Source organism: Pongo pygmaeus, chromosome 2 (assembly GCF_028885625.2).
Source record: "Pongo pygmaeus isolate AG05252 chromosome 2, NHGRI_mPonPyg2-v2.0_pri, whole genome shotgun sequence".
NCBI lineage: Eukaryota > Metazoa > Chordata > Mammalia > Primates > Hominidae > Pongo > Pongo pygmaeus.
In genome coordinates this window covers 159,969,196-159,985,109 of record NC_085930.1, presented here as the reverse complement: position 1 = coordinate 159,985,109, position 15,914 = coordinate 159,969,196, and the positions used below count along the sequence as shown (strand labels likewise).

The window sequence follows — 15,914 nt, the reverse complement described above, 5'->3', positions numbered from 1 at the left end:
CAATTAGGCTTAGCTAACTTTTGTTTATATGAAAGCTCCTCTTGTACATGTCTTAAAGAGTCCAACAGTTCTACATGATTTATTGTGAACACAACAGCCTATTGTCCATAAACTCCTCAATTATTCTCCAAAAGCAAATTATTTTCAACTCTTTCATCTGTTGTATTTACCTCTACCTCTAAATAACATGCTTACAGTCCTACTACTTGATTGTAAGCATTACCCACTGTCTTCCTACTATGGAAGATGATGAACATTCAGCTCTCTTTCACCTCCCATCAAGACCTTGCTTACATATTTCTCCCATGCCTGTCCCGCCAATATTCTCCTCTCACAACTTGAGTAGGTCTAGTCCATGTTTATACTATGAAGGAACTTGGCAGAATCTAACAAAATGGAAAAATGCACTTACCAGGCATCAATAAGAATTCATGTTTAGCTCAAGAGATACACACAATCACATATAGAAATATTTATAAATATATGTACATACATGAGTTAGTCCACACACATGCATCTCCTTAATCTGTCAACTGAGAGGGCCTAGAAGCAATGACACCCCAAGTAGCAATAAGCACTCTTTGTGCTCAACTGTTGGTACAGAGTTAAGATAGAACTCTGTACTATCTTCTCAATTTCTCTGTAAATCTAAAAAGTTTTTTAACATTTTTGAAATAAAAACAAGGGACTGGCCAAACAAACTGTGGTACATCCACACAATGAAGGACTAAGAGGCCACAAAAAGGAACAGAGAACATCAAGTAATCACTAGGATATTGTTAAGTAAAAAAAAAGGCAAGGTATCCAACAGTATATATAGTATGCTAACTACTATGTAAGGAGAAAGAAGAAATAAGAAGATATAAGTATTTGCATATTTTTTGCAAAAATAAAAACTGGAAGATTAAAAACTAGTAAGAAATGGTTATGTCTGAAGATAGGGTAAAGGGAATTGTGTGAAAAGATGGAGATAGAAGCAAAACTTCTGCACATCTTTATATAGTTTTGACTCTTGAATATGTCAAGGTATTACATATTCAAAATATAAAATTAGTTCATAAGGGAAAAAAATCAAACCCTAAAATGGAAAACAAACTGAAACAGTGTACCTTACTGCAGAGAGAATCATTTTAAGTGAAACACAGTCTAAAGCATAAAAAAAATAAATTTCACATACTTTTAATGTATCAGATTATAATTCTCAAGCCAATATGTTTGTAGCAAGGTAAAGCAGGTAAGTAACCATGTTCATTTACTAGAAATCATTTGACTGTTCATGTAATAGAAATGAAATAAACATAAAAGTGAAGAAATTACTAAAAACTCTTTCTTGTTAAATAGGAAATGCTAAAGATAAACTGGAAATAGGAAAACCCCCACATACATGCACACACATGCAGATATGTGTGTCTCCATCCATTTACCCACTGATGGGGCCTAGACACAACATCCCAGTTAGCAATGAGCACCTTTAGCACCCAGATCTTGCTTTCTAAATACCATTCCCCACTAGAAAGAAGCAGAGTTCCTTAGACAAAAGGCTCTTTGCAGATCTGAGGCAGGAAAATTACCAGCGCCTGGGACATATATCTGTGCCAGAAAGCAAGGAGATGTCCCATGATAAATGGTGTCATGTCAAAAGTTTACATGGAGCTAGAAGGGTCTCTGGCCAATTTTGGGACAATTTTAACATGAAATTTAACAGAAGTGTACTTGGTTGTAAAATACAGAATAAATAAAAGTTCATGAGCCCATAACAATGACCAAAAATAAACTTTTTTTCGTTCTTTTTTTTTCTTTTTTTTTTTGAGACGGAGTCTAACTCTGTTACCAGGCTGGAGTGCAGTGGTGCGATCTCAGCTCACTGCAACCTCTGCCTCCCAGGTTCAAGCGATTCTCCTGCCTCAGCCTCCTGAGTAGCTGGGATTACAGGCACATGCCGCCATGCCCAGTTAATTTTTGTATTTTTAGTAGAGACGGGGTTTCACCATGTTGGCCAGGATGGTTTCGATCTCCTCACCTCGTGATCCACCCACCTTAGCCTCCCAAAGTGCTGGAACTACAGGTGTGAGCCACCACACACAGCCTAAACTTTTTTAATAAATAAAAAAAATAGAGAAACATTTTTCACCACTGTGGAGGTGCAACTACAATTTCTACTCCAAAAATTGAAATCAAAGGAAAAGAATTTAGCATTTATTTTGCCTTTTTTAGAAAGAACTGTAATTTATCACATGAGAGAAAGCCCTCATTTACAGAAGAATGCCTACATCTTGCCATTCCCAAAGAAATAACTATTCTAGGCTCAGTTCATCAACAGATGTTAAAACTTTTAGGTAAAAGATTACTGAGGAATGGAATAGCTGCAGGTACCAAAGTCTCACCCCCATTAGCCCCATTCCTTCTATTGGAGAATGGTTTTTACCAGAGAGCCAGAGTTACCTCACCGGTTAAAACCTATTTTTCATGCCTAAGCAAAGTGTGAATTTAAACTAAGCTTATACAAGCACTTCTGTCCAATCTTCAAGATTACTTTCAGCATAAACAAGGCAGATATCGCCTTTATGACAAATGAGATAGAAGGAACACTGTGAAAATGTGGAAGCGATCTTGACAAAACTAAACGCTTGTCCCTGGAATCAAAAAAGTTAGTATGCAATGTCTTCACAGACCCAAACTGCAAGTAAGCTGGTAGGCTTAGATAAGAAACCAGACTGTCAATTATGAGTTTAGCAGGACTTATTTTTGCAGTCCAAATGGCTCAGTGAATATGTCACAAATTAATTACCCACTGTGAAAGAAGGGTGGCTGTTTATTCTTTGTATTTTGGGAGCGATAAGGATAGTGGTTACAAGAGTATAGTCAACCAAGAAAAGTCTCTCATCTGACTCAAATCCCCACAAAACCTCAGGTGGCACAGAGGAAATGACTAGGGGTAAACAGAGCAGTGCCCCAGGCAGTTTAACCACAAAGCATTTTAAGCTTCTTTGAATCTATCTGTTCCCCCAAAAAAGACCTCATGCGCATGATATGTCTTGTCACTTTTCACCATATTGAATACCCAAAAATTCCTAGGCAGAATTAAGGCTGCTCATCTTGCAAGCAGTTTCATATTTCTTTCTCTAGTTTCCATGGCACCCTGGACTTTGCTTTGCTCCTCCTGTTCCCCATAGCACCCATGAGAACAAGAGTTCTGACTCCTCAGATGCTGCTCAGAGCCACCAGTCCTGCAGCCTGCTTCCTGCCAGCATCTTTCCACCTAGAGATGCTTGTTGCCTCCAGTGGCCCAGACCCACACCACACACAGGCCACCAGCAGCTATCACCTCACAGCAGAGGAGTGAGGAGCAGGCACTCTAGTGGCAGGGGCCTGGGCAGGGATCCAGCTCCATCTAGGCCAGCAAGTTACTTAACTTCTCTGAGACTCAGGTCCCTCATACACAAAATGTAATAACAAAACCTACATTGCAAGGTTACAGATAAAGTCTGCAAAGTTCCCAACAGAGTAACACAGGATAATCAATAAATACTGGCTGGTAAGAGCAGTTCTAAGTAGCAGTTGTCGCATATTATCAATGGTCTACATTTACTGTGTGCCAGTCACTGTTCCAAACACTTTAAAGGTATTGATTCATTTCATTCTTAAAAACTACTATCAGGCGAAGTGTGGTAGCTCATGCCTGTAATCCCAGCACTTTGGGAGGCCAAGGTGGGCGGATCACCTGAGGTCACGAGTTCAAAACCAGCCTGGCCAACATGGTGAAACCCCGTCTCTACAAAAATTAGACAAGCACGATGGCAGATGCCTGTAATCCCAGCTACCTGGGAGGCTGAGGCGGGAGAATTGCTTGAACCCTAGAGGCAGAGGTTGGCGTGAGCCGAGATCACACCAATGCACTCCAGCTTGGGCGACAGAGGAGACTCCATCTCAAATAAAAATAAATAAATAAATAAGTACTGTCAATTATCCTCATTTTTTACAGACAAGAAACTGAGGGAAAGAGTCGTAACAATAATAGTAATAATAAACCCTTCCATGGCTTTTCATCATGCACCAGAGGGAACTCATATATCGCACTCTGGCAAACAAACCTTCACACAGGCTTTCATCACCTCCCCACTGGTAACCGACGCTCAAGCTGGTTAAATCCTGGAGGTGCAACAAGTCAAACTATTTGATAACCTATTTCTCTGCAGACATCATCCTTCTGTCAGAAATGCCCTTCCCTGAACAACAGCCCACTCCAGCTGTGTCCTCCTAGGAAACGCCTCCTCTTGCAAAAGTGTACACCTAAGTCACTTCCTCTGTGAATCTCCTGGATGTCCCAAGTTCCCTCAGTGGCTTATTCCTTAAGACTTCCTCTGTATTTTCTTCCTGTCACTACGAAGTCTTCCTTCTCTAATATGTGATTGTTTGGATGCATGTCCCCTACTCATACTGCAAATACCTAGAGGGCAGTGATTACACTGTCACACTCTTGTCCTCACTGACCAGCGGTGTCCAGCACAGGCTCTGGAGTCAAGTTTGGACACTTGTGCTGAGGGGTTCTGTGCACCACCTGCACATCACCATCCTCATCCATGAAATGAGAATAACATATCTCTTTCACAGGCTATCTGAATAATAAGTCATAAAATGGACAAAATATACATAGAACCCAGCAAACATTTACTAATGAAATGGGGAACACTATATCACTGCACACCAGAAGAACCCTGGCAGAGAGCCAATAGACCTGGTGAGGGACTGACCATTTTCAAACAGGCCAAAAAAAAAAAAAAAAAAAAAAAACCCACAACAGCAAGGGGATGGGGCATTCCCAAGGCTGACAAGCTTCTCCAAACAACCTAGATCATTTCCCAGCACACATCAGGAGCTGATTCAACCTTGAAATGCAGTGAGCACCGTATCCCTGCTTATCACAATACCGGGGATTCCATAAGTGCTCAAGAAATGCTGTTAACAGTGACAGCAATAACAGCAATAAATGCTATAGTTATTATTAGTTGATTCAGCAACAATAAGACTCCTCATGGGGAAAACTCCTACAAATAAATGTACAAAATTCCGTTATTTACTATAAAGTCATATTTCCTAATCTGTTCAAAGACTTCAATTGCATAACTCAATGTGAGTTTCACTTTTTCATTTTTAAGTGTTAGCTAGCCTGTTTTAAATAATTTTCTCTGGTGAGCTCAAAATATTTAAGGCAGCTGAACAATCTTGTTCTCTCAAAAATGAAACTTAATTCAACTCTAAAAATATCTGAAACCGAACATGCATTATTTCTGGCGTACTCTCCCTCAAGTAGCAACATCAACTATTTCATGACATTTTCTAAACATCGTGCCCACCAAAACTTTTTTTTTTTTCAGGTCTCACAAGGACTAAGAATTGCAAACTCTTCTTTCAGGCTTCCCTAATTCCCCTCTATTTAAAATCTCTGTCCTGATGTTCAGATTTGTCCAAGTCAAATATTTCATTATTCACTTTGAAGTTACACATGAGACCTCACTCAGAAACCCAAGGCGCTTCTCACTCCTCTCACTTTTGTGTATACACTGTACTGGGTACATCTTTGCTGACTGCAAGCTCCCCAGGGCAGCAACCCATTTAATCTACATTTGAGATCTGTAACTCTCTGCATAACAACAGTGAGGATCTCTGTGCTGCTCCTTGTTGCTGTGAGCCCACTTAACTTTGGGAAAAGTTCCCTTCAATAAAATCAAACAGCAGTGCTTTATAGCTCTGCTCCAATGCTGAAAGTAGGAACTGAAAATAAAACACGTTTCTATTACAAAGGAATAAAAGTCATTTCTACTAAAAACACTTTACAAATCCTAAGAACAATCATCACGACAATGGAAGTCATAAAACCAATGCCAGAAAAGGGTGACACTTGATAGTCAATCTTGTCCCAAACATGCTGAATGATTCTTTTTGCTATCAACGCCAGAACACAGAACCTATTACTAGAAGTTAATCTTCTGAAGGGTATGTGATTTAATCCAATTCAACACATATATATGTGTGTACTCGCTTGGCTGTATCCCTTGCTAGGAGTGTGAAACTAGCTACATTACATTATGGCTATGTCTACACAGCCAAATGCTTTCAAATATACTGTATAATTTGCTTTTAAAAGTTGAAAAAGCTGCTGAAGACAAAGGAGAATGTCAGAGGTATCAGGTGTAACAAAGTGATAGTAAAACAAGATTAGATATTTGAAAAACATGCTCTTTTCATACAGTATAAATAGAATCCTGCATTTTCAATTAAAATACATATAAGAATATAGAGAAAGGAACTGTATATTTACATAGGTAAATTACTAATTACAAAGGGTAGAACAGTAACTTTGCAGGAGAAACATCCGATAGACACCACCTTACCCAAATCATCAAAGTTACCACCACCAGTATTGGGATATGATATACTGATACATTCACAGCATCACCTCCAGGCTATTCCAAGCAAAGGTATGTAACTTAAATCTATTAATGAGACACTGGAGAAAGGAAAAATCAATGGACAGTACAAAATAACTGGTGTGCCTCCTTCAAAAATATCAAAGTCAAAAGAAAATGGCTAATGAACTGTTCTAGATTAAAGACAACTAAAAAAAACATGACAAAGGCAACACAGACACTGGACTGAATCAAGGCTGAAAAGATTGATGTCTGGAGAAGCTAAGGACTTTGCATTAAATCACCTCGTCTCTTAGTGGCAGCACTGATAAAAGTAAAGCTCAAAGCTCCCTCTGAGATGCTAGACCTGGGAACTTAGGGGTAAATTCCTGAAATTCATACATTTTAAAAATATTTCTTTGCCTTTGGCCTGTCTTAGTTCAAAGCCTGGATACTCTAACATAAGAAATATTATTATAGGCACTTGATCTTCATGGAGTTAATATTCACAATTTTAAATATACATTAATAATCATAAAAACCCATGAACTGCAATATATTGTAAATCAACTGGATCAAAAAACAGAATCGTATGTTATCTGGCTTACAGAGGAAGAAAAAATACAGCTAGTGACTAAACCTAGTAATCCATCCATTATGGGTATGCAAAAAATAGAAGTTTTAACTTTTTGGTGGGGAGAAAACCCTCCAAAAGTCCAACCAGCCATAGTGATAAGGAAATTAATGGTAAAACTAATGAATCCAACAAGTCCATAACGTTCTTAAGTAGAAACTGGAGCTATACTTCCCTCCATTTAGTAGGGGAAATCATGTGGTCCTGGTGAAACACTCATATCTGGGATTTCCCAGAAATTACACAACCTTTCCAAATTATCAAGATCTATCAAACTGTTTTTTGTTTTTTTTGTTTGTTTGTTTTTTGAGGGAGAGGGTCTCTCTCTTGTTGCCCAGGCTGGAGTGCAATGGCTCAATCCCAGCCCACTGCAGCCTCAACTTCCTGGGCTCAAGCTATCCCCTCACCTCAGCCTCCTGAGTAGCTGGGAATACAGGTGTGCACCACCACACTTTACTAATTTTTTTGGTAGGGAGGGTTGGAGAGACAAAGTCGCAGTATGTTGCCTAGATTGGTCTTAAACTTCTGGGCTCAAGCGATCTTCCTGCCCTGGTCTCCCAAAGTGGTGGGATTATAGGCATGAGCCACCATGCCTGGCTTGAACTCTTACTTGCTCTAAAATTGTTTTAAGTTTCAGTTGTAAAAATCATTCCTGCATTTCCTTTTTGCATTTTTGTAGCAGTCAAAGTCAGATTAAACTGAACATCAAGAAAAACACTGACAAGAACATGTTACCAAAAAAATATATACGAAGAGAACATAAGGAATGGAGTAGTCTCTCCGATATAGCTGGTGATAATGAAAGTTTCAAGGATTATTAATTGGGAGAAATTTTTTTAAATACATACATACACAGATGCAGAAATATGTAATCACATCACACACACACACAAACATAAATGTTTCAGGCCTAATTATTCATTTATTTATTTTAAAAATTACTGACCACCTTGTGTATGCCAAGTACTATCTTCAGAGACTCGGCACTGAACAAATCTAGCAAAGTTCTTCATGGAGCCTGTGTTGTACTTGGGAGTGGATGTACACAGATGATCAAAAATTAATATAAAAATAACATCAGATGATGTTAAGAACAATGAAGAAAAAGCAGAGTAAGAAGACAGTAAAAGGGAGATATTTTGGCAGCAGTGGTCGGAGAAGGCTTTTCTTAGGAAGCACGTCTGGGCAGAGACCACAGCGGAGCAAGGGAGCAGGCCCATGTGCACCCACAGGTGAAGGAAGAGCCGCACCCACAGGTCAGCACGGCTCTGAGTTTGGAATGTGTAGGCAGGTAGCTGGCGTCGCTGAGTTACACAATCTGAGTGGGACAAGGGGCCATGCAAGAATTCTGGGCATAAGGATGGCGTAATTTCTGCCCTAACAGGATCATTCTGGCTACAAAGTGGAAAGCTGACATTAGAGGAACAAAAACAAAAACAAGAATATTGGCTAAAACCCTGCAATAGACAGGCAAAGGGGGTGGTGGTTTGGCCAGAGTAACAGCAGGGACACAGAGGACCAAGTTTTCAGATTCTGGTTTTATTTTGAAAGGAAAGATGACAAGACTGTTGACGGACTGAATGTAGGGTTTTGAGAGAAAGAGAAATACCAGGAATGACAATTTGGCTCTTACCCTTACCCACCCAATAACTACACAAAAACATTTACTAAGAAGAAATGTCAGGAAGAAACAGTTAAGGGATGGCAAGAAATCAAGACCTTGATTTGATATACATTATGTTTCAGATGCCGATTCAGACACTTCAGATGTCATCAAAGTGAAGGTGGCTAGTAAGCAATTGGATATCCAGGTCCTGGGGAGAAGTATTAATAAATCCGATGGAGACTGGCTGGGCAGTGGCTCACCCTGTAATCCCAGTACTCTGGGTGGTGCAGGTGAGAGGATCACTTGAGCCCAGGCATTCCAAAAAAGCCTGGGCAACACAGTGAGACCCTGTCTCTATAAAACATTAAAGAATTAGCCAGGCATGGTGACACACGCCTATAGTCCCAGCAACTTGAGAGGCTGAGGCAGGAAGATCACTTCGACCCAGGAGTCTGAGGAAGCAGTGAGTTATGATCATGCCACTGCACTCCAACATGGGTGACTGAGAACCCCCACCTCTAAAAATAAATAAATAAATAAGTTAATCCAGTGGAGATAAACACACACACACACACACACACACACACACACACACACACACACACGTAGATATATGAAGAAATATGTGTGTGTGAAGGCTGAATGAAACTCCAAAAAGGTAACAGAGGAGAAGGGAGAAGAGAAACTTGAACATCATGTTGTATCTACTTCAGCACCATTTGAAAATTCTGTAATGAAAATGTATTACTTTAGTAACAAAAAGGGGTACTTCTTTTGTATTCCCTCAAATAAAATAAAATGCTGATGGGGGGAATAAACTCAGAGAAATATAAAGATAATAGAAGACCACTGTGAAAACAACACTAAGAGGCCATCGCTGTTAACTTGTGGATTACTACCTTCCAGGATTTTTTCCTGGGCATTTCTGGGCATTTCTTTTCTAAAATACAGTTTCTTTTTGCTTATTTCTTTCAACACGTATAGGATGATGCCGAACTCAAAGATGGCAGCCACAGAATTCAGACCATGTTTTTGTTTTTAATTTTAAGTGTTCATGCTTTTAGAGTGTGCTCCAATCACACCACTCCCCACCACTTTATACCCCAACTCATTTATCCAGGGCACCACCTGGCATCTGAAGACGTCTGTACTTTCTGTCCCTCCTCCTCACAGATTTGTGATTGGACTCTCCCTTACAAAACCACAAGCTGTTTTCATTTCATAAAGAATTATTTATAAACCCAATCTCTAAATGGTCATATTTATATATAATTCTTTATGTACATTTCTGGTTTAGCATCACATCTTCTACAAAGCATGTTTTAGCACCACCTCAAGAAGTCACAGTCTAGAAACCAATATAGTGGGGACTCTGACTCAAAATACTGACCATGGCCAGCATAATTCTGGACACTGGGGACTTGGTGAGAATAAGACCAACATTCCTGCCCTTACGGGCCTTACATTTTAGTGTCTGTGAGGTGGAGCACAGAGTGACAGATACAAATATTTTAAACATAATTTCAGATATTGAGATGGACATTGAATAAAATAATAACATATGAGAACATAACCAGAAGTAGAGGGAGAGGAGAGAAAGAGAGGGAATGCAATTTAGGTAGACGGCCAGAGAAAGCCTCCTGCAGAAATGACATTTAAGCCAAAGCTGCAGTGAAGAGACAGAAGCATGCAAATATCCCAGAGAAGACCAACCAAGTACAACAAACAAGAAACACAGAAGCCCTGAAAAGGGAAGGAGCTCTCCTCAGCATATTAGGGAGATAGAAGGAAGGCACTATGGCTGGAACATCACAGGAAGAGGGGGAGGCGGGGGCGGGGGCAGATCAGCAATGACTTCACTGGCCACAGTAAAGAATCTGGATCTGTATTCCCACTGTAATAAAAAATTGCTGTAAATTTATAAATAGAAACACAATATACCATTTAGGCTTGGAGATTAGTATAGTAGTTATGCAGAGAATACAATGTAAGGAGCAAAAGTAACAGCAGAGAAAGACGATAGAAGGCTGTGACTATATCCAGTTAAGAGATGTCGGTGGCTTGAACCAGCATTTCAACAGCTGTGGTGGTGAAGTGTGTTCAGATTCAGGATATATTTTGGCAGTAAGATCAACAGCCCTTGCTAATGGAGTCAGGATTCTGAGACTGAGTGAACTAGGAACAGCTGCCCTATCCATACCCGAGCGAATCAGTCTCACCACGGACCTTCTCAACACTCACCATGCTGGGCTGTATCCACAGCGTGCAGGCAACAATTACTTGCAAAATCAATAATGAAATGTAAGGTGTATTGTATTCTCTCACTTACCCAAATTCGGATCAGGAGCCTGACGTTTCTTAATTTTAGCTTCAGATATAGCAGAATAATAAGCACAAGTCATCTTGATCAGCCACGTTGCTCGAACCATTGGCACAGAATATTTGGCTAAATATGCAAAAACATCCTCCTTTTTACTAAGGATAGGAACCTAAAAAGAAACAACATAGTATATTTATAATAATAACATACTGTGTTCATCACTACATAAACCTAAATAAAGGGGAAGCAAAAGAAAGAGTCTGTAAGTTACCTGCTGGCCCTAAGAAAGTATATCCTTAATCGATTTTCAAATAGTGCAAGTAGTTTTTGTTTTTTTAAAGGAACATTTTAAGCCAATTTTCATTAAGAAAAAATAATCAAAACTAGGTGTAGCACAATATAAAAGTTTCATTACTTGTGCTATCCATTTTTTTTAAATAAATGATTTTCAAATTCTCAGATGCTGAGAGCTACTTATCTTATCAACAGAGCAAGGAAAAATAATTTCATGACAGTCCTCCAAAGAATTTATCTCAAAATTGGAAGGGATAGACCAAGTGAAAATTGTCCCTACTCTATATTTTATCCAGGACCTTTTTTTGTGTGTGTACAAAGCTTTCTGATTAAAATTTCATAAGAGTAACAATTTCCAGAAAGCTTCTAAAAGTGACATTAGTACAAAATTTAAAAGAGAGGCTACAGTGATGGATCAGTGAATCTGCCTAATAAACACTGAGCCAGAAATAGCTAGGTAATTAATTTACTGGTTGAAATTAGGCACTTGAGGCAGTTAATTATGTCTTCCAGACCACAAAGGTACTATTTAGCAAATTAGTATCCCAATGTACACTGAATGGTTTGAAAGAGTTAATTCATTCTTCTAGTATCCCTCATAAATATCCTAAGAATAGCCCATTCATCTATATCATCTATTCAAGTTTATGAATATAAAGGAAGAAAAACAGTGAACAAAGACTATATTAGCCACGACGCAGCAGGATGAGAGCAATGAGACTGAGGGCCAAGGACATGCCCCACGCCAGCCATGACCCCCTCTGTACTCCACTCCTGAATGAAGCCTGTTTGGCTAAGCCCTTCATTCCTGGGATCCTCATTTATGAACTGTGTTATTAACATCAACCCTGTCCACCTCACAGGGTAGTTATAAGGATAAAGCAAAACAATTACATGAATCAAAATTACAATGATTATTTTGCTGTCAGTTCCAAGGATTTCTCCATGCCAACCAAAGTGCTTTCAGGCCATGGATGTGACCCTTTCTTAGAGGATCCTGAACATCACTACTATAAATACCAAGAGCCCTGGTCTCTCTGTCCCAAACTCTTACTTGATTTTGTGAAAATGAAGGCTTCAAACCAGCTAACTGATTCATATAGCATGGCATTTTTCTCTTAACCAAATCCTCACTCATACAGTGGATATCTGTGCACTGACATGTCACAAATTTGACTATTCACACACTTGGTACAAAGTGCGATCCTAGAATAATTCTTTTTAAGAGCTCATTCTTTTAGTATGTGGCCCTTAAAAACAAGCAAACTCTTTCACCTGGTCTTGCCAAATAACCATAAAGCTTTTCAATGCTGAAGGAAAAGCTGTCTGGGTTGCACATTAAGATGCAGCATATAGGCCCTGCATGGTGGCTCAGGACTATAATACCAGCACTTTGGGAAGCTGAGGCAGGTGGATCACTTGAGCCTAGGAGTTTGAGACCAGCCTGGGCAGCATGGCAAAACCCTACTAAAAATATAAAAATCAGGCGAGTATGGTGGCACACACCTGTAGTCCCACCTACTCAGGAGGCTGAGGTGGTAAAATTGCTTGAGCCTGGGAGGTGGAGGTTGCAGTGAGCCAAGATCACGCCACTGCACTCCAGTCTGGGCAATACAGCGAGATCATGTCTCAAAAAAAAAAAAAAAAAAAAAGAGGATGTAGTATATCCACATACATATTTTATGGGCAATTGAAGAGACTTTAGGTCATGTACAGTTCCTGCCTTGGGTGGGTGCTGACTTCAGAACACAGACCTCATGACAGAGGCGATTACACTGCACCCAACACAACTAAACGGGAGATAAAAGTCATATAGGCCAACGCTAGAAGGCTTCCTCTCTGCAGACAGATAGCAAATTTTACCTCTTTTAGACAAAAAAGATACAATTTAACAGGAACATTTCCTGAAAATTAGGCTTACAAGGCACATCTCTCATGGAGCACAAGGCTCTTGGTTTACTGGCCATCATTTAAGTCAGGGACAAGAAAAGCACAGAGTTTAATATTCAGTTCAAGACCCGAGTTGCTGCTTTTCACTAGAATGTACAGTGTGGTGACAGCGAGTTAAATTTTCATTGTCAAGGTGAGACTGTCTTTCATTCAGACATGCCAAAAGGTTATATAGGTCAAGGCCTAAAACATAAACAAGTGCAAGTTAGCATCTCCAACAGAGTCACTACTAGTAGTTATCTTTCATAGATGCCTAAAGGATTTCCTTTGAACTACAATTGGCAGAGGGGAAAAAATAAAACATCTGAATTTGTGAAATGTTTAGATAAGACAGCAAACAAAACTCAGCACAGATCTTACATTAACAGCACAATGCAAACCTCTACCTCACTGTCTCCGTACTAGCAGAATCCCATGAGAACTGGTTGATGCAAATCAAGACTTCAGAATTAAGAAGAACATATGTGAAAGAAGTTATTCAATTAAGAAAGCAGACCGACCAGACACATATTAATAATTTTGTCAAATCTACAGTTGGGCCAACTCAAAAAGAAAAATATGTTCATATTGACTAAAGTATTGACTTCCTCACCTTGCTGCATTACATGTTTTTCAGTAAAGAATCCATCTGATTTTAAATGATAGCTAAAACTTGGCAATCACAGGGCAGTTGTCTGGTTCTAAATCAAGTTACAGCTGCATCTAAGTACAGAGAAAATTAAGACACCTAGCATGTGCTGGCTTTCAATCCACAAAAGGGTGTCCTATCACCTTTCTCCTTGGATGCACATTATCACTGCATCCTCTGTTTGCTAAGCAAGGGTAAAGGCAAAAGAAAATTTCACAGACCATAGTAATCAAAGTCACCTGAAGGGAACAGGTGAGAGTTAATGAACGGTTCAAGACCTGGAAGAATATCCCTAGATGCCAGAAGTCTCCTTTTCCAAATCTATCTACAATTGTGATTGAGTTAAAAGGTCCTTTACAAGCCTCTCTGTGGATAAATGCCTTGGCGTGCTGTGAAGCTTCACAGTAGCAGAAAATCAGGTCCTGAAACATGATCCATACAGGAAACTATTATGAACTCAAGATAAGATTTCAAAGATGACTCAGGATCTTAGCAGGTAAACCCAGGCTTTCCACCTTAAGCCATCGCACAGATGAATACCAAAAATTAAAGAAGTATTTGAACTTTCTATTATGAAGAACATGCAGAGAATGCATTGCTTTACCCCATTCTAAAAGAGATTTCACCATCTCAAGAAGATGATATGCTGAGGAGGGAAGGGGAAGGATTCTTGAAATGCCCAAGAAATGAATACTTCAAGGTATATTTAATCATTTTATAAAGAAAACATCTTCAAGTTTGCAAAGAATTAACATCAGGGCTTACCCGAGGAACACCTGACTTGGCCAGAGGCAGCTCCTAATAAAGAAAGAAGAATAATGGCTAATACACTGCACCGTGATTCAACTTCCTCCTACAAGAGGAGAAACCACTACTTCCCTAGAGCAAGGGCATCAACTCCTCAAGAGCAGCAAATCCAAAATACGCACTCTAAAAACTTATGAAAAAAGAAAACCTAAATGGAAAGATGTCAGGCTGGCAACATGGAAAGTATGAACTGTTAGTCAAAAGCCATCAAATATTGAAGGATGCCCTATGACTTATATGGCCTTCAGATACAATTCGTAGGCCACAGTGGGACCACAAAGTAAATATTCACCACTGGAAAAGAAGTCATACATGGTTCAGCCTGGATTGAGACAGTGGTACTAACTGAATGGTAAGAGGTGGTTATGCTGACTGTTACACTCTTCCAAGATTTCAGTTGCCTTTCACCACTGAAATCTATGCAAGGCAATACAATGTTACGACATTAAGGCAAAATAAAGCCAATGGAAGCTACAGACACTATTTTCAAAGAGTTGCTTTGGAAAACAGGCAAATATACAAAAGAGCTCCCCTATAAACTGGGCCTGTACCAAGCTGGTAAGGAAAACTTGATACTAAGAACAGAAGACAGGCACTCCTAACACTAAAGGGCCTTAGGAGAGATAAGAAAAGACCCCTGGGATTATTTCAAAGTTATGCAAGAAATCAGAGATCAGGACTATGAGCAAGGTTTCTAGTTTCTTATATAAATTTCAAGAGGTATCTTATATTGTTTGGACCACAAGATTGTTGAATCTATGTATTATTTCCCACTTGAGAAAAATGACCAAAGGCAAAGATTTTAAAAGAACCTCCCACATCCCCTCCCCTATAAAAAAAAAAAAGCTAGAAGCTATGAATAAACCTGCCCATTTTGTTCTAAAAATTTTTCAAAGAACAAGCACACACAGAATCACAATCTTTATCTCGCTTGGTAGGAAGGAGACAGCTTGAAGCATTTGGATGGGTACTTTTAAAGACAAGAAAATAACCTCAAAGCAAGAATCTTTTTAACAAATCTTGGACATCTTGGCCTAAGAAAACTGGAAATGTAATTTTTTTAAATGAAGTCTTTTTGCCTGTTCTCGATTTTAAAATCTTGTCTACCTAAAATCCACATAAACAGCTTGATATGCAGAATGTTTAGGGATTTATAGATGTCCTAGGCACCACATGCAATCAAAATAAAGGGGAAAACAGCATGGAGTAACATCCACCTGGGATCACAAACCTGCCAATGGGTTTGCAGTCTCAAAAAGAATTGGGAA

The 15,914-nt window shown here is 39.3% G+C and overlaps 1 protein-coding gene across 6 annotated transcripts in view; it reads right to left on the bottom strand.

Annotated features, from left to right (window-relative positions):
* The window catches only part of MED12L (mediator complex subunit 12L), a 342,962-nt gene that overhangs the window by 289,546 nt on the left and 37,502 nt on the right, over positions 1-15,914 (bottom strand). For all 6 annotated transcript variants that reach the window (XM_054480270.2, XM_054480271.2, XM_063662349.1 and 3 more), the window contains exon 5: positions 10,977-11,136. In XM_054480270.2, the coding sequence (XP_054336245.1) occupies positions 10,977-11,136 (160 nt within the window). The remainder of the gene's footprint in view (positions 1-10,976; positions 11,137-15,914) is intronic.